Source organism: Ricinus communis, chromosome 7 (genome assembly GCF_019578655.1).
Source record: "Ricinus communis isolate WT05 ecotype wild-type chromosome 7, ASM1957865v1, whole genome shotgun sequence".
Lineage (NCBI taxonomy): Eukaryota > Viridiplantae > Streptophyta > Magnoliopsida > Malpighiales > Euphorbiaceae > Ricinus > Ricinus communis.
The window spans coordinates 1,737,894-1,762,183 of NC_063262.1; the positions used below are offsets into that span (position 1 = coordinate 1,737,894).

Here is a 24,290-nt window from a genome sequence, read left to right on the forward strand (position 1 = left end):
AATAACACCAATAAAACAAATAATTACCATCATTATCACTGAATAAATATAATTCACAATCTAAACAACCAAAATTATTACTACCATCAACATCAAAATTAAATCACCACCAATTTTGTTATTTGCTCGATCAATTAATTAAAAAATCTAAAATGTATAAACTTAATTAAATAATTAAATTAGTTAATAAATAATATTTAAAACTTATTAATTCAAGCCCATGCAGAAAAAGTTAAATAGCACAAATTAAATCTTATTAAATATTAGATGACTAAATTAAATTTTATAGTATATGCATTTCAGTCTCAAAATTAAAAAAAAATAAAAATCAAACTAAACTTATTTAAAAAAATAAAAATAGAAGCTATATTCTTGGCCTAGCTAGCTAGATATTCTACACCATCCATAGAAAAATTGGACCGGTTTTAGTTCGTAATTTAAGTGAATCTACTTTGGTTTCAGTTTACGGTCGGATTAAATTGAGAAGGAAAAAAAGTTAACTTGGTTGAAAAAGATCGGACACATGGATGAACAGAGGAAGAGCTCTGTTCCGTTCCACTCGCACAAAATAATTCTGAAAGGTCAGTTGCCGCCAGTAAAGTAACCGCAAAAAGGACAAAACATAAACACAGTCACATCTTTCCATTTTCTTTACTTATAATTCTCACTTTCTTTCCTTCTCTATCACTCTCTCTTTATTTTCCCAGTCTTCCTTTGTTACTTTCTTGGATCTCTCTCTCTCTCTCTCTCTCTCTCTGCCTTCTTAACGGTCACATTTCCAGTACACTCTCTTCTTTAATAAAAGAAAAAAACCCTCTCCAATTTCTCACTTCAAATCCGTTTCTTTATTTTTCTATTTAAATACACACACTCAAATCTTTACTTTACTACAGCGTAAGCAGTTTCTTGATCTTTTAAACATGTCTGGCACCTCTGTTTTCTTGCTTCTACTGCTCTTGTCTCTTCCATGTTCTTTAAAGGGTCAACAGAACGGCATCGTTGGACAAAGGGATCTATGGTGTGTGGCAAAGAACAACGCTGATGATCAGTCGCTGCAATCGGCGATTGACTGGGCTTGTGGTCCTGGTGGAGCAAACTGTAGTCCTATTCAACAAGGAGGACCCTGTTATGACCCTAATGATATCCAAACAACTGCTTCTTGGGCTTTTAATGATTATTACTTGAAGAATGGTTTGACTGATGATGCTTGTTTCTTTAGTAATACTGCTGCTCCTACTTCTTTAAACCCTAGTAAGTATTTTCTGAACCTCTTTTTATCTTTTTAGCAGATGCATGTTTTTGAAGGGGTTTTAAGTTATTTTGTTTATTGGGTTGGTTTTAGATCTGGGAAAAGGTTGAACTTTCATATTATTTGTTAAATATATATTTTTTATGCCACTTTGTTAATTGCATTGCTAATTCTTGATCAAAGGTCGGTTCTTTATTGAGTTCTGATTGGTGGCTTCTTTTACTTGATTTGTATTTTGTTTTGTTTTTCAGGTCATGGTAATTGCAAATTCCCTTCCAGGTAATGGACTACAATCAGTGATATTACTTCTCTTTTCCTTAATCTCTTGTGTAATTTCCGTTGCTCTGTGTTTAGACTTAAAGTGTATGTTTGGAGAAGAAATGAATTATATTAAGTCAATTCTTGTGTCTGGAAATCCAATGGTTTCCAATTCTGGTAACTGTGCAAAACAATGCATTTCAATTCAACTGAAATCTTGCATGATTTATTTCAATCAAGATTTTAGAAGTACCTAGAAATTACTAGACTTGATTGATTAAAGAGTAAAAACAAATTCGCTTGGATTGAAATTCCATGAATCCATTAATGTCCTTTAAATTGAATATAAGTTATGTGAGTTTTCACTCGTAAGGAAATCTTGTAATGTGGATTATAAAATGTTCTCTTTGATTAATATCTTTATTAAATCATTATTGGGGTAAACTATAAATGGAATGGTACAATTTGGTTTGTACTGCAGTTCATCAGTGAAGAATGGCACCATTTCTGGTTCAACAACAACAATATCGACTGGAATGGGGCCAGACAGTGCAGATTTGAGTGGATGCAGTCAGATTGCAGGCACATGGTTTTGGCCCATAGTCACCAGTAATTTGTTTGTCACACTTGCAATGATAATTGGGGTATAGTAGAGAGCTGATTTTGATTCTTTATTCATGTAAGCAAGTAGTTTCAAGTTTTTTTTTTGTTTTTTTTGGTAGTTTTAACTTTGAAGTGAAAGTGTTGAGGGAAAGGCAAAGGCTTTGTGCTCTTTTGTTAAGAAGATAGGAAATTAGTACTGATCCAGGCCAGATTTCTTATTCTGTAACTTCATGGAATCATCAGTCATTTTCCACTTCTGACACATCCATTTGTAGCTTAGCTTTGTAATATACTAACATAATCAAGCAGCTTGAAATTCTTGTTAAGGTTTCATCTGTGTTTTATGAGCTTATGGACCTCTCTTTTATCGCCTGTCACCTTAAAATCGAAAGGCAGCTTTTATTTGAACAAGCATTGCATAGAGAAATTTCTAGCTTACTTTTCTTGTTTAGGCTAGTTGTTTGCAGCAACTACTCACTTCTCCTGTGAGGAATCTAGGTAATACTCCCTCTGAATAAGTGGGGCCGCAGCCAGTTGGGGGGTTTTTCTTTTCCATAAAGAAAATGGAAGTTTTGGGTCATGGAAACTGAAAAAGAAGCTAGAAGCCTCATCTTCTATTATTAAATGCTTGTCTGCCATCATCATTTTTTTCCTTTTTACATCTACTTTCCATAGCCTGGATGTAGATCTGCAATGTTTCCTAAATTAAGTTATTTGCTAATGATAGACTTGACTACATCGTGCTCTCTTTAATGTTTCCACAAAACAGATGTTGGTTCAGACATAAATATTGAGTTCAAGTTCTAAAATTCCTCAAATGGTAAGAGTAGCAATTCATCACAAGGACTTGGGATCATCTTCCCATATTGGAAGAGCTAAAAATTGCTATTGAAGCTCTGGGGGTTTGGGCCATGATTATATATAAGGCCACTTTTTGTGCTTTGCTGGGCCTCCCAATGGTATTGCGGACGGTGGCAAAAAAAATAAAAAAAATAAACAATGAAATTCTATATCATAAATCATATTTAAGTTAATATATTTATAGATTTAACTTGATGGTAGGTGGATATTTCAATTTGAATAAGACTTATTTATAACTAAAATAGAAATCACATTTAAATTATTAACTATTCATTTTTTAACATTGATTTGTAAATACCACTAAAATCAAATTCAAAGTTAAAAACGTACTATTTGAAGTCAAATGAATTGCTATCAAATTGACAATCTTTGTTTATATAAACTGCCCATATGCTTCAAAAACGAAAGTAATAGCATAGGGCAACAAAAGGGGTTAACTCTCGACCCTTCCTACGAAAAGCCTCAAGTCTCAGAAAAAAACCATTAGGGTAGAACCTCGATGTCTATGAATTTCTTATAGATCGAAGCAACTCTAAAAGTAACGTAAAACTCTACTATAACATCGTAACAATTCGGGCTAGTTATTAGTTCATTAGACAATTATAATAGAATTATCGAATCATCCATATCTTATAAAAATGTATATATTTTCTTGTTCTCTTAGTTATTACTTTCCAAGGAAGGTTACTTATAAATAAAAAATTGTTGAACCCTAATATCATAATTTTGGTCCCTTAGCTAAATCAAATATTATGGGGCCCCAATTGCAGAAATCATGCTCCAGCCCCTATATTTACTGACCTTGTGTTTCTGGTCATATACGTCCTTACTGATTTGCAGGGTTGAAGTCGAGTTACACATTAGCATTGATCAATTTGTGCAAAACCTAGTCTATCCATGTAGGTTTAGGTTAGATTTAAAAATAATTCTAAGAAGTGATTATGAATGTTAATCCAGTCAAATTAAGGGGCTCATCCTCTTTTAGCCTCCTAACTTTGGATTTTGCTAGACTATGTGACTGTATCATTATATGAAATTTAATTTTCAATTATAGATCTAATTAGTTTTGTTTTGATTGATAAATATGTTTATTAAACCTCTGTTGATTAATCAAAATTTTTTAACCCAACTAATGAAGTAAAGAGTTAATTAAGGAGGACAATCAATAAGTGGGTTATTACTTTTCATTAGGGAGGTACCAATTATAAGTCTCAAATGTCAAGAATCAAGATCTTGACTTTTCATTAAACATATCTTTCGAACTGAAGAAAAGACAAATCATGTGTGATTAGTTAAAATTAGCTTCGTTTCATCTGTGTCCTAAGAACTTCTTCATCATTTCTTAGGTTACCTAATACTCCCAGGTGTGTTTAGGATTGTTGGGTTGAGCATGTTCTAGAATTTTTTTGATCCAATATATTGATTTTTTTAAAAAAACATTATGAACTACTTTTTTTCAGAACTCAAAAGATAAAATAAAATACCAAAAATTGTGAATCACATCCTAAGTTTTCCTCTTTCTTCTTCAAGCAAAGGGCAACTAAAAGCAAAAACAAACGATAACTGCAGGCAAAAGGGCGGGGAGGGGGGGTGGGACTTACATTCTATTCTTCATTTAGCGACCCTTTTCCTGGCGGCGCTAAAGAATTAGCGGCGCAAAGGGCAAGTGTCGCCACTTGCGTAGCTAAATCCTCGGTTGAGAATGTAACCCAAAAATATAGAAATGTTACAATGTCGAGAAATTCAATTTACACATCAATAATCTAAGTATTGTTCGTATACCATCACCTTATTTGAACTAAGGCAATTTAATTGTATATATGTGTGAATGGCGATTATGACATTGTATTCTGTACTATTCCTTTTTGTCTATTAAATATATAATAAAAATACATGAATTATAATAATCCAGAAAACAAATGTAGACACATGCCATTACCTAAAATTACTGTCTCTCTAAATCTTCTAAACCTTGTTCTTGAGTTTCAGATTGAATTCTTCTCGATGATCTTTCCCTGCTAAGTATTCTACGGAACGAACTCAACCGAGAAATTGAACCACTAGCCTTGTTACTAGAAGATTGATTTCCACTCTCTGAAGTCCCCTCTGTGCCCACCTGCTCCAACGGCGGAGCCGTGGCTGCACCACCAGCTGGAACCGGACCCTCACGTGGCTCGGGCTGAATCCTCGGCTCAGCCTCCGTTCGACAGATGGGGCAAGTAGAATGTGAAGTTAGCCACTTATCGATACATTCTGCGTGAAAAGTGTGCTTACAATTAGGTAATGACCTAGCCATTTCTTGATCTTGAAGAACACTTAAACAAACAGCACATTCCTGATCATTATCTTCCTGGTCCCCATTGCTTTGCTTATACACAAATATAGGAAGTGAGGCAATGACCACCGGATCAAGTCCGGTCTTCGGTGGCTCACTGGTGGCTGTAGCTAGCCCTAGGCGGCGAATATTAGCCCTCTCACGAGCTTGGCGTCTGAGAACACATCTTGCATAAATATGAAGTACTATAACTAGTACCACAACAAATGATAAAGAAGTTATTGCAGCGAGCATGATCTTGCTGTTTAAATCATATGTGTCTCTGTGTACAAATAATGGGCTATCTTCCCCTTCATTTTCCAGGCCAAAATTCATGGCCACAGGCGGCGGAACACGGTGGAGGAAAGGAGGGTCTGCTGCTGTTTGTTTTGGCATTAAGGGTTGTTTGTGAAACAGAAACATAGAGTCGAGCGTAGAGAGAAAGGGAAGAGGTTTTAGGTTTTATTATTTATTGGGGTGTGTTTGTTTTGTTTTAAATTTCTTTGATCCTGTGTTTGTGGGAATATGAGACTTGTGAAATTCGTGGCAATTTCGGACTGCATGTTCAATACAATTCAATTTCTAGAGGGTTGACGGTTGAATGTTGACTTTTCAGTTTTCAGTTTCCTTTCTTTTTATCTATTTATTTATTTTCCTTTTCCTTTTTCTTTATTTTTACTTTGGATGGAGTATACAAAAAACAATTTATTATATGGGTCTTTGTGGGAATAATTAAACACAATGGCTAGAGAGGGTAATTTTGAAGTAGATAAACACTAATATAAAAGGGATAATATTAGGTTAGGTGGGATATTGTCAAAGTTTAAACTTGTGATTTTGTAGGTTTGGAGATAATTATGACTAATATTAGTTTTATGTATAATTCATCTATATATCAAAATTGATGAATGAATAATTTATTATATTAAATGACTGAGGTAAATATTAATCATCTAATATCTATCTATGTGTAAAAGATATATGTTATTCATTATTTATTACATGTATAACTATAGGTTAGATAAGTTTTACCTATATTAAGGTCCAGTTGTCATTGTTTTATCACTTATTCTTCTTCATAATTATAATACTAAAGATCCTAAATTCGAATTTGTTAGAACTCCTATTGGTTATATTTTATCTTTTATGAGGCTTTTTTTAATAAAAAAAAACAAATTATTTATCAATAGTTTTGAGAAGAAGTTCTTGTGGTTTATAATATTGTATACTTTTGCAATATTAATTAATTTTTTATTTAAAGAAAAAAGATTGATAGAAAATAGCCTGCAAATAACGTAAACTTTGGGATATCAATTCAATTTGTCTTTGAAAACTATATTCATATTCCATGTACTTGAATTAGTTTACATTATTTTGTTGTTCTTTTTGGTAAACAAGGCTGCTTAATTTGGTGGTGCCTCTTTGAAGTCAACAAAGTAGACTTCTTTAACTGTTTATTTTTGCTTATTAATCAACCCAATTTTCCTTCTTTATTGAATAAGAAGTCTTTCTTTTCATTCCAAAATTGTTCTATTTTTAATCTTTTACTATACGGTGTACCTAAATAAACTAAACCCACGAAATTGTTAGCATGTTACACCTTTGGCTGGTGTGGACTTTCCATGAGCTACATGTCCAAATATTTTTAATCTTTTTCTTAAAAAAAAAAATTCTTTAAATTACTAATAAATTTTAATTCAGTGGTTTTGGGAATTGTCAATTTTTGAAATTGAGCATCGAACAGAACTCAATTAATAATTAAAATTACAAATCTTACAATGAATTAGATTTATTATTCAATTGGCCAATTGGGGTTTTATTTAATTGAAAATCAAATCAATATACTTTAAATTATTTATTAATTGTTTTTTAAAACTTAATTAATTTAAAAATTCTTGAAAATTTATATTTTGATAAGGATTAAATCGGGTTAAATTTTATAAAATGGTAAATATGATTTATTTTTTAAAACATTGTAGAAGAAGGGAGGGGGCCCTCAATTTTGACAAAAAATGGAGTACATATATATGTATATGATGTATACCTAAGGTTTGGTGTGAATGTGATACTTATTGCCTTAGAAAGCAAAGTTTTCTTCCAACACATAAACACTTTTAAATTCAAAACTAAAAACGCGTTTTAGGTTTTCTTTCTTCTTCTTTTCTTTTTTAATTTTTTTTTTCAATTACAAAAAGAAAATTAAGTCTGCTAATTGCATGTTCTACAAGGTGTATACCACACGGCAAGGCATCTTTTTTATATATATTTTTAATTGTAAATATAATAAATTTTACTAATAGTAAATAATAAATAAAGGGATAATTACTGTTCATTCTATGTGTTCTTTCACATTATACTAATTACTTCTGATATTTAAAAAATATATTTTTATTTTATTTTATTTTATAATTTTATATTAAAAACTTCAACTATTATTAGAATTTCTATTAAGAAATCAGTAATTATTTTTGGTTTTATAGTATTGCCTCATAATATTTTATGTAACATATAAATTGCCATTTGTATTTTATTTATCATCCTAAAATCTCTTTATATTTTAAAAATTAATATAATTAAGAATCTAAATTAATTAAAAAATATAATTTAATTCTCAAACTTCTTATCAAGATTATAATTTTACTGTAACAAAATTAATAATATTATTATTATTATTATATATTTTATTTTAACAATTGAAAATTAAATTATATGAATTCTCAATATTTTTATTAATATAAATATTTTTAAGATATTTAAATTTTATGAGAATTTAATTATGCTAAAAATTAGAGTAATTAAAAAATATTAATTAATTATTTTTATACAGCCACTAAAATTAATTTTTATATGAAAATTGGATAAGAAGGTTTTTGTATAATAAATAAACTATAAGAGGTAATTTATATATTACATCAAATATCAAAAGGTAAATAGTATAAAACCAAACCTAATTAACGGTTATTTAATGGAAATTCTGATGAAATAAGTTGTTAGTATAAAATTCCAAATAAATGAATAAAAGAATATATTGTTTAAATATAAAAAATAACTAATTTAATATGAACAAACAAGTGATAAATAATTATTATTCCTAAATAAAAACTGAAATCTTTTCAATTATTTTAAAATGAAAATACTAATCATTTTTTAAATAATCTTAATTGTAAATATAATAAATTCCACTGATACTAGTAGATAATAAAAACACCAAAAAATATGATATCTTTTCAATTCTTTTGAATGAAAATACTAATTAGATATTGTTTGATTTTTTAAGGAAAAAAATAAAGCAAATGCAATAATTGAATCTTTATATTGAAAAAGAATAGACATCAACCTACTGAACAGCAAAAGAATTACACTTGTATGATTAAAAAGAAAATTGACATTAAAGGTACCACCAGGCTAGTCTTTTGACATCTATTTTTATATTGAGAAAAAAAAAATAATAAAATCAGCCAACTAATTGATAACTTCAGTTGCATACACTCTGTGATTCTTAAAAATCAACTGATTCCTGGAATTTCAATGGAGGACACAGAAACCTTTTAATATTGGCATTGCAGACTTTTTCCCCTTTTGCTTTTCTAGAAAAATCATATACTTTCTTTTCCTGCCAAGAAACAAAGTATCTGCAGAGCTGCAAGTAAAAACTTCAGCTATATGGCATTTGAAAAGCTATATTTAAAGAACAAGTGTTGAACAATCCCCTAACTTTCAGAATGCAGAATTCAGGATTCAGAACATCCCTTTTCTTTCTTTTGCAGCCTTTTCCTAGTAGGCAACCAAGACAGAAAGTTACTATGTCTAGATATAGTATGAGAGAGATCCCAGACCAACTTAAATCAGGAAACTTTGTCATGCTTCTGCTAGAGCTTATTCCATGTTCTGAACATTAATCTTAAAATTGTTTCTTTTTTTTCTTTTAACATAGTATCAGACCTCATCAGTCTAGTCACTCATATATGATCAGTTAATGCCCAAGATTCCGTACCCAAACTTTACAAAATTTTGCAAGAGAACGCTGGATAAGCATATATATGTTTGTTAGTATCAATTACTTAACGTGTGCCTCTATATTTATTAGTGTATAGACCTGAAATAAGTAAGTCCATCCTGATTAATTTGTTTAACCAGGCATACAGTCTTAATAAGCTAAGACGGCAGGAGAGATAATATATATGAATAATTATTGAATTTTATATTCGGCATCATAAAATATTAAATAATTTCATTTCAATTATATTATATTTTAATTTAATTATTTTATTAATTTTAGTTATTTTTTTCACGAATCAACATTTTATTTACAAAAATGATTAAATCGAAATATAAGTAAAACAAATCAAAACTCAGTAACTATTTCAATAATTATTTCGATTTGAACAATTTGTTATTCAAATTCAAGTAATGGATGATGGTAGCCTTGTGAAATTTGAGTTGTGCGAGGAGACTATAAGAATACATTTATTTCAGATACGTCACATTTAAGCCCCAGGAACACCCTTTTATTATTAACCCTCAAAAGCAGTACAAAAGAATTCGAACCCAACAAGGACTAATGGGCTTATTCTATTGATCGAGACAACATTTAATCACTACTAGCCACTATTCACTAGCCCGGCTACCACCTTATGACCACTACTATCTAATCTAATAATTTCGTTAAAAGAAAATAATAATTCTCTCGTGGGTACATCCTTACTTGCATATTGGTAATGTATTACTTTTACTAGAAAATTTAAAAATAAACTTGATCGAATTTAAATTCTGATGCTGGTTTCTAATATGATATCAAATTATCACTAAATAAGTCATCAATTATTTTTATTAACATTGAGAGAGCAATTGATGAGGCACTTTTCTAGTGATTTCTTTTGGGGGCACAAATGTTTGATGAAAGAAGCCTTAATTTCAAACAAATATAACTCACAACAAGCTTCTGTTCATTACAAATCACAGAATTAGATGCCGCCTCATCCAATTACAATTGTACTTTCAATAACCATTCTCATAAGGGGAAAAATAGAAAGAGAAGTAGAGATATTTAAATGAAGATTTTAGTGTATGTGCTTCATTTCACTTGCCAAGTTACTACAATGCTTCTTTCAAGTAAATAAAGCAGGAGACTGTTGGATGATTTCTCAACAACAACAACAACAACAACATTGACAGAAAAAGAGTGGTACCATCAAAAACCAAATCCTAGCAGCAAAGGCTGCTTAACAACAGTCAAACAAATACCAAAAGTAGAGCCGAAAAGCTCCATTTTAATAAACAAATAAGTTCTGTATAGAATAAGTTTAGAATCCGTTAAACATATATAAATATATATAATATAATATAAGAATATAGGAAAAAGAATGTTGAAGTCAACCAGACAGTTCCCTTCTCACAAGTCGTAGTACGGGATTGAATTGACAGGAATCTCTGATTCTTCTTCATCCTCAATTTGCTCATCATTCGCCATGTTTGGCTTTGATTCTATAGCATAATAAAAAAGGGTAATCATTAGTGTTATAAAAATACAATCTTGATATATTCCATATAATAATTCTTATAGTAATCCGGCTATAAATAGTTTACTATCAAGTTTAAAGGCAAAAGAGATTGTTTCTTGATGAGGAGAAATAAGCACAATCCAAATGACACAAACCTTGTAGATAACCGAGTTATCGATGCTGAGAATTGGGAGAAGAAGAAGAAGGCCTATCTGAAACAACACTGTGTTCTTCTTCTCCATGAATTCGTGCTGGAATGTTGAAACCTGCCAATCCTTCAGGTGCAAACCTGCTACCAAAAATGAAAGATTGATGAATTTCCTGTGGTCTATGGTGGTTTGATGATGCCATATTGAGATCATTCCAAGCGCGAATTGATTGCGCAAAACTGGACTGAAGGGTTCCCCTCTGAGAAAATGCTGAGTCTTGGCCTAGCAGTGCTTGTTGTGTGGTCATTGGTGGCTGGTTAAATGAAAACCCCCCACCGCCTCTATTGTCAGTACTGGTACTGCTATTGCTCCAACCCACCATCCTTTGGAAGTTGGCTTCATAAGGTGAGCTTGCGAAAAGGTTCTGATTATTCGAAGCTGTGTGCCTTGTGTCTGCCTGTGCTGATTGCCCATGAATTAGACCTTGGTCTTGAAAAGAGTGAAGTGAAAGACCAAGATCTTCAGTATGGTTTGTGGTTCTTGAGATTATATCAGATGGATAACTCTGAAAGTTCATAGTTGAGTTTGTTGAGCTTGTTGGAAACAAAGATTTCATTGTATCAGGGATAGCATCAGGATCTATAGTTGGCGTCATAAAAGATGAATCATTACTTGGATTGCTTTCACCCAATTGTCTATGAAGCTGAAAGCTGTAGCCAGATGATTCTGATTGTTCACCGATAGCCATTTCGCTGGTCCCACCAGCATTATGGTCTGCCTCCATTGCTACATTAGTATCATTAGCAGTCGGATGCCAAGGTGGAAGCTCAGCAAGCTTGTCAATTGCAGACTTCGCTTTCTTGATAAGCCAATCAACTGCTTTACTGGGTCTATCATAGCCAAGCCTGTCTTGAACATCATAGAATTGTATTGCAGTATGAGCGGACAACCGAACCCGGCGGTCTCTAGGACCTTTAGCAGTATAAACTTTGCTGTGTCGATCTTTTCGCCCGGTAGACCGAACAATGTGACCACCTTGAACCTGAACAATTTCTCCTCCACTGCCTTTCATGCCTCTTCTTTGTCTAGATTTTGCATATTCTTCGGTTTCTGAAGATTGTCTGATGGGAGCTACTTCTCCATATTGTTGGTTGTTTTTGAGAAGTGGAGGATGTTGTTGGTGAAGGGCTTGCTGTTGTTCTTGTATGTCAAGATTTTGTTCTTGATTTTCTAACGGTGTTAAACGAACATTTTGGTAGATAGGATTCTGATGTGGATATTGCTGATTGCTTTGGAAATTATCCAGATTCCTAATCTTTCAGAAATTTTTGTTCTTAGAATTCTTGATACTTCCGGAAGGATTTATAACTCAAAGCTTCTTGCTTTGCTTTGGTTTGCTTTTCCTTTTGCTCTGATCCTGCTGCTGCTGCTGTTTGTAGCTGTTGTTTGCTTGATGCTTTTAATCTGCTACAGTCCTAAACCTTATAACTGATACTTTCTGTAACTGCTGATCCCAATAACACCTGCCATTACCTTCCCCAGATTCCATACCCCAATAACACCACTGGGTCCAAATTCCACAGTACATAAAAAAACTAATCCACCCACCAAGAAAAGAAAGAAGAAGAAAGATTAAAAAAAAAAACTTTGATGTTCTTTGAAAAATCAGTAACCAGTTTACCTATTTTCTAAAAATAAAGATGGATAAGAATTGGCGGGTTTATGAAAAACTTGCAAGAAAATGAGCAAAAATGGAACTTGAGAGGTTGAAGAAAGGGGAAAACTCACTGATTATGTTTTGTTCCTTTCAGTTTCAGATAATAAAGAGATTGTACAAGGAGAAAGGAGAAGCGCAAAGAGCAAAGAGCAAAGAGAAAGGTTTTATGGCAATTAATATGAAAAGAAAAAAAAAAGAAATTCCTGACTTTGGCTTAAGAGAGAGAAAGATGCTTGATGCTTCTGCAAAGGGTGGCAGCAGAAAGAAAGAGAAAGAGAGAGAGAGAGAGAGAGAGAGAGAGAGAGAGAGTGGTTAAAGACATTTTGGTTATCTGAACCCCATTTTACAACAAACAAATGTAACAGTAACACCAGTTCTATCCATCCATTTAGTTACCACTTTCTTAAAACCCCAAAATCCAACTCCCTTTGTTTTCCTTAAAGAAATGACTTTAGAAAGAAAAAGAAGGAAAAGAAAAAGAAAAACAAGTGGGGGAGGGAAAGAATGAATCTTAATCAGAAGTGTGTAGGTGATGAGTTATGATTAGAGTTCATGGTTTGATAAAGAGATGACTCAAATGATCACCTCTCCTACCCACTCTGAAGCCCCTTTGATAATGATACCCAACAGCTTTATTTATTAAAATAATGAATATTTTATTTCTGGTTTCTATTCTTTTTATTGTAAAAGAGTTCCACTATTAAGATAAGTTTCACTAAAAAGAAAGGACAAACATCCTTCCACAGACACACTTTTCCTCAGCTTTGGTCAGTTGGATTGTAATTAGCTTTCTCAGCTTCCTTTTTCACTACTCCAATCATGACTCAACTAAGCTTTACTTTCTCTGCTCTCTCCCGCCCCCCTCCCTAACCACTTTATATTTATTGTATATTCCACTTTCTCTTCTTTAAAAAACAAAATTAATTTTATGTAATTTATATTTTAATTAAAATTATTAAAGGAAAAAATTAGAAAAAAATATGGTAATACTAAAGTCCCGATTTTCAGCACAAATTATATCCAAACATACTTTGCCTATGGTAGGACATGAAAGGCTACGGTTTGTTTAATCAAATTTATTTATTTATTGTTCGTCCATATATTTATCTATATATTAAACTGATAAATAATTAATATATATTTATAAATTTTAAAAAATTTAAATATTAATTATTTATATTAAAATATAAAATACTCATATATATTTTTTTATTAATTGCGATATATATATATTCAATATAGATATACATTAAAGTGCTTCTCATTTGATGAATGCATCAAAATATTAAACAACTCTTTTTCTATTTTTCCATAATCTTAATATATTCATTCTCAAACCATAAATAAAAAATGTATTAAGAATTCAACAAGCATCCACTGTGAATAATTGAGACCTAAAATGTCATGCCAAAGTCAGTGAAAATTAATAGAGGTGTTATTAGACTAAAATATGGTCATTTGTTAAATTAGTAACTCCTTAACCAATGGGATCAATGCAGATTTACACCATTAAGTTGAAATTATGTACGTGCGTTTTCATAAGCCTTTTTGAGACTGATGAAAGTTTTAAAGATCTACTGATTACAACTGGAAATCCAAAATAAATGTTTTCTTTTATTAAAATTTTTATAAAATTTATTTAAAAAAGATACATATGTAAAAAAATAAAATTAAAAAATATATTTTAGTATTATAAAATATACTAATTTATTAATATAAAATTATAAAATATATTTGAGTATTATAAAATATATTAATTTATTAATGTGAAATTTATTTAAAAAATTTATCTATTCTTTTAAAATATAATTTAACTAATTACATATAGATGTGATTATTTAAAATTTTATATTAATTCTTATTTTATTCACAGTATATAAATTTTTTAAATTTTTAAATAAATTTTAACTAAATATATACATTTAAAATCAACTGGAAAAGATTTTATATTACCTATTTTCAGGAAACTAAAAGAAACAAGTATACTTCCATCTTATATAATTATTTTTTTATTCTTCATATCTTTTACCTGTCCCTTGACGCATATAAGCAACTTTAGTTTAATAGCAAGAGAAGTAGGAGAAATCTAAGGCACACACCGTCTTTACCAAGTTGTTAATAGAAATCAATTAATGATGGACACGTCATATGAAATTAATTGGTTTTAGATATTTTATTCAAATATTTTAATTGTATACAACATTTGTTTCTTATTGTTTTTTTATGAATTTTATAGATGAAGATTCATATTAAAAATAATAATAATAATAAATGGAAATACATTAATTTCTAAATTCTAATAATTTAGTAATTATATAATAACTTTAGAATAAAATAAAATTATTTTACATGTGAAATTTATAACATATTAACAAAATTATCATGTATGAGTAAAATTAAAAAGATACGTAAAAAATTTAGTTATGTAAAAGATTTCAAAACATAAAAATGAAAATAAAAGTAAACAAAAAAACATGTTCTATGCTTAAATTTCTTTGATTTTTTTTATAAATCCATGTATCTCTTTATAATTGGAGGATGAATTTATTATTATTCATAAAATGTTATTGTTCTCTCTAATTAAACAAGGTTAAAGCAACTATAAAATTTTAAACTCTTTAATTAAGTAATCTATTGTGGCATGCCTTGAATAATGTAATAAAACAATATAAATTGATAAAGTTGGTTCCGAACAACTAATGAAATTATGTAATTATCGCAGTGATTAAAAGATTTTGCATCCACATAACAATTAAGCATAAGAGGACACTGATTTTCTATTAAGAAAAAGAAAGAAATAAAATGAGCGGGAGCCGTATTTTCTTTTTCTCTTTTATTTTTTTATTAGAATTTTATTTTTTTATCTCACCGTCGATTTAAAAAAAAATCGACGGTGGTACTTTTTATTATTATTAGTTAGTCTTATAAATAAATATTAATATTTTTCTTAAATAGTTTTATGATTTCTGTTATGAGAGTTTTAAATTCTGTTTTTATAAGAGTTGTACGGTGCTTTATTACATTAGTGTTGAATTTTTCTTCTATAAGAGTAATAAAGAAAAAAAAAAGATCAAATCTGATATTCAAACAAGGAAACTTGTTAGAAAATTACAGCATTTTTCTTTTTACATTTTATGATTGATTATAAAATTTTTTATATATATCTTTTTAATTTTTAATTTTTATATTAAAATATTTTTATTAACGAAATATTCATATTTTTTCTGAATAAAAACATAGAAGGACTATCAAAATCAAACAAGACTTTTGCTTCTTTCAAAAAATAAAGACAGTTAACTTTTAGAAATAAATTAAAAATATAATTATTTTAATAGATAAGTCTTTTAATAATATAGTAAATCAAGATCATTTAATAATTATTGTTGATGAGGGCTTTAATTAAGAGGCAATTTGGCCCGAATATAAGGCATTGCAAGTAATTTGGCCGTGAAAGTCAAATTTTAGGTTGATTTGAAACTCGCTAATAAGTTAAAAAGTGGGCAAATTGTCACTTTAGCCCTCTAAATTAATTAGTCATAATTCTGTTTTTCGTTTTCCTATTTTTTAAAATTTTTATAAAAAGAAAAAAGAAAAGAAATCTAAGAAATCCTTGTCGCGGCTCATAAAAGAGAGGAGTGCTATCATATAGGCCACGTAAAATGGCCAGCTACTAGTGTCCTTTTTCTTTTATTAATTTGTTACTATGCTATTTGCTTTACATGCAAATATATAAAATCAGCCGCCCATTTTATTATATTATAACACGTGGACTTCTCTCTCAATTCTCAACATTGAAAGAATATAGCTATTCTTTCTATTTTTGGTTTCTATTTTGTTATTAGGCTTGTTTATATATTTTTTTTTAAATATCTGTATTTTTTAAAAAATTTCTATCACATTTAGCACAATTTCTTTTATTTATCAAACACATTAAAATATTTTTATTTTAAAATTAACATCCAACCAAAATTAGAAGTAAAATATTTATCTTAATGGCTTTGAGCAAGAGTTTAAAATTAGTTACCCCAATGGAAGACCCACATGGAATTTTGATCAAAGACTCAAGAAAAATCATCAAAACTTCTGATAATTCAAAAACTTATATTTCATATTCAAGCTCTAATTTAAAACCCACAAATTTTTCTCCATTCACAAAATTAACACAAACCCAAAAATCTAAATTCAAGAACATAACTATCAATTATATGAGTTCTTTATTCCCCCAGAAACAAGATTAGGGAAAAGAGATTTTGCGGTAGCAAAGAAGAAGAAAGTGAATTCGGATCAAAATACAATTAAACAGGATTTGATGGTAATGTACAAAAGTGTTTGTATTTTATTTATTTTGTTGGGTAAGGAAGTATTTTAGTTTTTGGTGGACATAAGAAGTCTTTTTTATAAAAAGTGTACTATGATAACCGAAAAACCCTAAAGCATAAAGTGGGAAGGAAGAAAGGGATAATTGGGGGAGAAGGTTAAGGTATTTATTAGAAAATGGGTGAAAGCAAAGGGAATCATCAAAGTGTGAAATAATAGTAGGAGTAAGGAGTGTTTTCTGTTCTGTTCTCAATAGTCAATTAGTGACCCAATTCATCACTGAAATGACATGCGAGCTTTCACATTCAATGGGACACTGCAATTATGCCTTTCCCACATGCCTCTCTTTTGCCTCCTAAGGTCCTTCTTCCATTCCTAATTCTCATACACTCATTTATAACTAGCACATTAATATATAATATTACATGTTATTATATAATTAATTTTATTTAGAGTATATTAAATTTTTATTATAATTTCTTTTCAAAATGATTATAATTTTTTCTAAAAAGAATAGACTTGTTTTCGTTGCAATGGCTTGAGCTAAAGTTGAATTTTAGATATTGAGTTTTTCTTTGCTTAATAATTGATTCTAAAATCAAACTTTTGATACTATATTTTGCTAGTGTCTTTGGACCACTCTTTCTCGTTCTAAATATCTTTTTCTTTTAAATTTATTAATTTAATATAATTTTAATTTAAAATAATTTCAATACTATTTGTAACAATCCAGATCTAAAAACTTTCTAGCTAAATAACATTCGACTAAACTAGTTAATCAAAATTAATTTAAATTTTCTTACTAGGGTTAATTTAATAGTCTCAACTTAAACTTGACAAGTCCATTTATAATTTCTCAACATATGGGATATTACACTAATTGAGTTAAATTTATAAAAAATTATTGGATGTTAATTTAGAGATTTTAAGCTCAACTATAATACAAGCATATGAAATCATAATTCAATTCATTATTTAACTTAAAAGGGTACACAAATCTAATTGATGTTCACATTATTTGATGTTTGGCTGCAGTTAATTCAATTAAATCTCAGTGACCAACCTATTTATAATAGTTTGGGATCATCTTTAATTAAAAATCCGAATCTCTATTTATGGTCATAACTCACTAAATTTTATTTTCTTGCTGTGAAAAATTATCAAAATTTAAATAAAGAAGAACATTGACTTTATATAATCTTCCATAATAATATTAATATTTTCTGTTCAAAATTTTCAAAAGAAAGACTTAATGCACTGACATAATAGCCTTAAAAACTTTAATAAATACTCCTTTATTACCACTGTAAACTATAGGAATTAGACTGCATGCTAATATAGATATTAACCTATGCATTTACTTTTGCCATCTTTGGCATTAATTTCTGAACAATTACACTTAAAAAAAAAAAAGCAAAAAGAAAAGAAGAAAAGGTTAAATAAAAAGCATTTCATTTATGTGTAAGTAAAATTAGTTCTTTTTCTTATAGTTTAACTCTTATTAAATAATATGGTAGCCTAATAATAAGGCGCGATTATTTTAAAAATAAATATCGGAAATTAAATCTCACCAAACTACTTTAAAAAAAAAAAGATAAATAATTATTCTTCACTTAGAGATTTAATAAATTAAAAATTACATAAAGAGAGATTAGTCTTTTGTTTGCTTTCCTTTCCTTGTCAATGCCTCTTTTATGCTATATAGATAAATTAAAGCGATATCACTTTCATGTGTTAGGTTTATTTTAGAAGCTAGTAACAAAGAAAAATTGAGATAATGAGAAATGCATTAAATAAATGAATATGTAAAATAAATATTTGATTTAATAGACTTACATATAATAATACCTAATAAAATGAGATATTTAAAGAGAATAATAATAGAAATTACATGTCATATTTCTTTTTTGTGGTCTAACAAGTAAGGAGAAAAGGAATGCTAGGATCAAGTGGAGCAAGTTGCATTTATCAAAAGCTCAAGCCAATATATATATAGTTAAATTAATATTGAAAAAGGATTTAATTAATTGATTAATTTTTCCTTTATTATATATATAAAGACTGCAGATGTTAAACCCATTTTGAAAATTGTTTTATGAAAAGCAGTAAGTAATTAAAGGAAAAAAGAAAAATAGGACAGGGAAACACAATCGAAATGCAGCCATATAAAAGATAGTTGATTAATGGTGTCTAGTAGGGATTGTTTGATACGCAGTGACAAAGCACAGCTAAAGATAGAAAGGGACAGAAAGAGAATAGCAATTGGCAAGTAAAAGAAGAGAATTATTGTATGTATATATATATGCTTTCATTTCTTTATATAAACAACTCTCACTATCACAGAAGGATATTGGGAAAATCAAACCAAGCCAGTGATTGGCTAAGCAGTGACCTCACTAGTTTCTGGACCCAAAAACATTAAAATATAATTAAATTCATCATCACCTTCACAGCTACTCTATAAAATATTAAACTTGTGCTTTTTATTTTATTTTATTTTTCTTAATTGTTAGGCAAAAAGCTAACATAAGGTTAGCTAGGTTTGCACCTTAATTGCCTAGCTTAAATTTCCCTATTAGAAAAGGCTTTTCAAGTTAAAAAGTGAAATTTTTTTCTTTTCTTGAAACTATTTGTCCAGGAACTGCTGCCCAATAGATCATTTGCTGTTCCATGTTTATAGTATCCAATTGTGAGTGATTTCTGGACTAAGTATATGTCTCCACTAAATTAATAGATAATTGATACATATTTATTAGTTTTAAATGATTAAGTATCTGTCAATTATTCAGTATCAATATATAAAATACTCATATATATATATATGTGTCACTCTCGTATTTAACTGAGGTATATACACTAAATTTAAATAAAATTATCTCGTCGTTAAATATACCGAAAATGGAATTTCTTCTTTTTTCTTGCAAGGAAGGAAGGGAATGTTGCAAAGTTTTATCTAAAAAGAATATAAAAGGAAGCTGCATATAAAATAAATTAAATTAAATATTTCATTCATGGTTGAGAGTCTTGATATTGACACCCCCTCTCATGCTCCACTTGCTATGTCGTCTTCACCAATGTTAGGAGAAAAGTACCCACCCTACCATTAGCATAATTGATTCCCACAATTCTAATGATTTTCTTTTTTCTTAATTCAAAACATCCGAATTGCATAGCTTTTTCTTCAGGGTTTGCTGTTGCGTCACTATTTTTCACCAAGAACTTTGCATCTGTTATTTTTAACCCCACTGAAATTCAAGGAAAACTAATTCATTTGATACAATTAATTATATACATATTTTAATAATTTGATTCGTAAATTGTGGAAGCAGAAATGATTTGGATCATACATTGATAGTTGGTCGTAGAATGTAGTCACAAACGGAAATCATTTATATTTTTACAATCTAATTCTCTTTATTTTGTGTAGAGAAATCAAAAGAGAAACTACCATCTTTCTTTATTGTTTATTTATGGAGAAGTCTTTTTTTTTTTTATATATATTTTTAATTTGGACCCGGATGTACTAACCCATTATGAGCATATCCGGATTCAAATCCAACAGAAATGATAGTAATAGAAAGAGTCATACTTGCCTATGACCTAGAATATTCAGTGTACAACTGTAATATGAGCATTCTAAAATATTACCTGTACAGCCATGTCTTCATTCACTGAGAGTAAGAACTATAGGGTGATGAAATTATAATGGGTCCTTGCTATATAATAATTCATATCCTCCAACCAACAAATACAAGAAAAGAAAGTAACTTGCTGGAGTTGAAATTCGTTTGTTTTTAAACCCTCACTTTTCCAGCAGATGATAGCAGCAGCTCTATTCACTTCCCACGTGAGCTATATTACTGGAAATGCCTGCCTTTGTCACTGGTGCATGTAGCCCTTATGCTGCTGCCCCATGTTCCAAAATTCAGACAGATATCCTCAACAAACAATAATAGCTCCCCCAATGTGTTGTCTTAATCTCTTTAGTTATTGGAAGTGCAGGTTAATTCATATGTACAAAATGTGTAAGTGTAGGGTGGTGTGAATTTTAATCAACTGTGTCCTGGGACCCTTTTAATTTGTTGGCTGCGAAACCATGCGCAATCAATTATGACCAATGTTGTACAACAAAACAATTGATGTTTAAATATGAGTTGTCAAATTATTGATTTGGATCGATCCGTATGGGTGAATACTTGTTTTGTTTTCTATCTGCCTGCCATGGAAGACAGTGACACCAATCTTTTTTTTTTTTTTTTCTCTTTCTCATGCATCTTAGCCACCAACTGACCAAACTAAGGTAAATTAATACGTATAGAGATTACAGTGAAAGACCACATGGGCTTCAAATGGTTAGTATTTTGCCCCTCCATTGAATGGGTTTCTACAAAATTGGAGCAATGTCTCCCTCTTCTTTACCACTTATTTGGCTCAGCTTTTCATTCCTAATGGTCGGCAGTTGGATGCCTCAAACGCTTATTAGGGTTAACTAGGTAAATTCAATCTACTAAGTGGCAGTGGCACATTATTTGTTAGTTGTTGTATTTGTACTAGTAGTTCTTTTATTTAAAGAAAGCCGATAGATTATGGGCTACACAACAAGGAATATACATCTCTTACTCTTGCTGTGAAAGAGAAATCTCATCCCGTGCATCCAGTTTTGAACTCAACACCTCCACTTTGCAAAAGCAATTATTTTTGCCACTTAAACTAAGCCTTAAATGTATATTAATAAATTTTTAATCATTGATAATTAATGATAATAAATAAACTAATCAATACGAATGTAATATTTTTTAAATAATATTTCATATCAATATTTAATTCAATTTGTCAAAATTGGAAATTCTAGCAAAAGCTAGTTTATTGTCTAAAACAGTCTTTTCATTTTTCCATTACAACTAATCAATCTGTAATCAAAATTAGTTTTAAGTAAACATATACATGTTATATTATTATTAGTTTATGTTACTAATAAAAAAGTAAAATTATTCACATATTAATTAGAATAATTTGTCATTTTAAATACAAAATCACAAATCTCTTGATTAGTAATTTTATAATATAAATATATGTCTAACCGATAAATTGCCACACACTTCTTAATCAATTATAACTGTTAATTATTAACCTTGGATTGCTGACTGCTGACTCTTTCACCGCTACCCGTTGACCATAGCTATCCACCACTGGCCACAAACACTTAACCAAACAAATCCTAACTAACTACACTAACAAATGAAAAAAATAATGATTTTTTTTTTTTAATGAAAGGTAACTAAGATTTGGAATGCAATTTAGGAAGAGTTTAAAGGCAAGCAGCTGTTAAATGCATGGCAGGAAGAATACAGGACAGAAACCCCAAGTTGTGTTATAGGGAGGATCCCTATTCTACTGTAACTTGTAAGAGAGGAGGGCATTCTAATGGGCTAATTATGTCACAATTGTCCAAGAAAAATGGGTTTGAAAAAGTAAAAAAGAAAGACAGAAATTGGAAGATATTCTTATGGGTGGCCGTGGCCTAGTGCAAAGACTCAGAGAGGATGAAAAGAAATTAATAGAGAGGCCTCTCAAAGTCTCAAGCTGTCAAAAATAAATGCAAATATAAGTAAGACAAAAAGTAAGCAGCAAACACTAGTGTCTATCTTCATCATCAATTTTTGCATTATTGTCAAAGCAAAAAAAAAAAAAAAGAAAATTTTGAGAAAAATATTTAATACAATGTATGTATTTATATATAAAAATATTTGGTGCAGGGTTCAGAGGTGTTGACAAAATAATGATTATCTCGGATCACGCGCACGATTGGTGGCTTTCACGTCTTGCCACAGATAACAGAAAAGGGGCTGAAATTTGTATATTTGTATTACAAACACAAAGACAATAGACATTGTCAAGTCAGTGTCTTTGCTCTCTGTCTCTCTGCCATTGTCCTTTTCTAGGACTTCCACTTAACCTTTTTTATTTTCTTTTTCTCCTCCTCTCTTTAATCTTTAATTGCATGCCTATGCCGAAGCTAGATGACAATCTCTGTCTTCATTCTTTCTTTCCCTTCCCTTTTCTTTTCCTTCTTCAAATTTCGGAAAATGTATCATTCTGATAGACTGTTGTTCCAACTATGGCCACTGGATTGGAATTACGGTTCCATGGTTTGTGTAATTCGTCACTTGCACTGGCCTCTTGGAGGAAAAAGAAAGAAAAAGAAACTCGGAAGGACATAACCCTTCACCTTGTTGATGTGTCAATGACACCTGCTTAATAGGATGATGCAGCACATATTATATAGAATTCTTATAATCTCTTATGAAATGCTCATACAGTATACGAATAAGTATTGGGCGACTGAGTATTTAACTTCTTTTGAGGTTTCGTCTAGGAAGGGAACTGAGATTTTGACGTATACATTTTAATCTAACGGTAGTAATAAATAACTGAACATGCTAATTAATAATGCCTTGTATGAATGTTATGGCACATGCATTTACATGTCATTTATAATGACAAATGCCCCATGCTAGATCAGTTGATGTGTATAGAATTTATATTGGAAAATTTTCATATAAATTTTATCTATTAGGTAATTGATTAACACATTGAATAAAAGTTAATCACGTTAATTAATAGTGTTATATTATTTATTTTAATTGATTTTAAGGTTTTAATTAAATATGCGATGTAACTATGGCATTAATTGATTATTTAAATATAAATATAATTTTTTTTTGAAATTTCTATTTTATTGTTATTAATGTAATTCACTTTTATGGCACCTATTTTCACATAATGCATCTCTTCAAGCAATTTTGCTAAGCAAATGATTGCTCCACATCATAAACAGTTGCCTGTGCATGTTCCATGTTATGGGTGACATGTTATATTGGAAAATTCTTGTGGGATCTGATCTTTACTGCCAAACCTCATTTATAATATTTTGGACTCTCAGAATTTATTTTATTTAGCTTTTTAAAAATGCATCATTTCTATGTTTACATGCAGTGATTTTCTTAATACAATGTAAAAAGAGTTTGGATATGGTCTATATATATATATATATATATATATATATATATATATATCCATACTATGTCATCAGCTTTTTAGGTGACTAATGAATGACATGTCATCGTGATTGCCAAGTGGCATGGGTCACATCTTCGTCAGCATCAAGTGGCACACAATGAATGGTTTCCGAAAAAAAAGAAGAAAAAGACTAGGCATTGCTAGGCCACTTATAACTATCTGAAAAATATGGGCAGGACTTTGAGGGTGTGAATTTGGGTTTACATTTCCGAGTTCAGACCGATAGGACGTAAGGATAAGA

At 29.9% G+C, this 24,290-nt stretch overlaps 3 protein-coding genes across 3 annotated transcripts; 1 reads left to right on the plus strand and 2 right to left on the minus strand.

Moving 5' to 3' along the window:
* The first annotated feature begins 165 nt into the window (after positions 1 to 165).
* Positions 166 to 2,436, plus strand: LOC8264226 (PLASMODESMATA CALLOSE-BINDING PROTEIN 5). The gene is made up of 3 exons (XM_048376271.1): positions 166 to 1,251; positions 1,501 to 1,528; positions 1,989 to 2,436. Exons 1-3 carry the CDS (start codon positions 921 to 923, stop codon positions 2,155 to 2,157), a joined length of 528 nt encoding a protein of 175 aa, XP_048232228.1. The 5' UTR covers positions 166 to 920; the 3' UTR covers positions 2,158 to 2,436.
* A 2,231-nt stretch (positions 2,437 to 4,667) lies between these two features.
* On the minus strand, positions 4,668 to 6,251 carry LOC8264225 (E3 ubiquitin-protein ligase ATL41). Its single transcript, XM_002525094.4, has one exon. It carries the CDS (start codon positions 5,706 to 5,708, stop codon positions 4,917 to 4,919), a length of 792 nt encoding a protein of 263 aa, XP_002525140.2. The 5' UTR covers positions 5,709 to 6,251; the 3' UTR covers positions 4,668 to 4,916.
* Positions 6,252 to 10,329: 4,078 nt separating this feature from the next.
* LOC8264224 (transcription factor TCP4) lies at positions 10,330 to 13,220 on the minus strand. Its single transcript, XM_002525093.4, has 2 exons — positions 10,942 to 13,220; positions 10,330 to 10,769 (listed from the first exon to the last, which is right to left on the minus strand). The coding sequence occupies exon 1, from the start codon at positions 12,005 to 12,007 to the stop codon at positions 10,958 to 10,960; it is 1,050 nt and encodes a 349-aa protein (XP_002525139.1). The 5' UTR covers positions 12,008 to 13,220; the 3' UTR covers positions 10,330 to 10,769; positions 10,942 to 10,957.
* Positions 13,221 to 24,290: the final 11,070 nt, after the last annotated feature.

Coding starts and splice junctions, on each gene's coding strand:
- LOC8264226 (XM_048376271.1), top strand. CDS start 921: ATGTCTGGCACCTCTGTTTTCTTGCTTCTACTGCTCTTGTCTCTTCCA. Junction 1,252..1,500: donor TCCTACTTCTTTAAACCCTA/GTAAGTATTTTC, acceptor TTTGTTTTTCAG/GTCATGGTAATTGCAAATTC. Junction 1,529..1,988: donor AATTGCAAATTCCCTTCCAG/GTAATGGACTAC, acceptor TTTGTACTGCAG/TTCATCAGTGAAGAATGGCA.
- LOC8264224 (XM_002525093.4), bottom strand. CDS start 12,007: ATGAAAGGCAGTGGAGGAGAAATTGTTCAGGTTCAAGGTGGTCACATT.
- LOC8264225 (XM_002525094.4), bottom strand. CDS start 5,708: ATGTTTCTGTTTCACAAACAACCCTTAATGCCAAAACAAACAGCAGCA.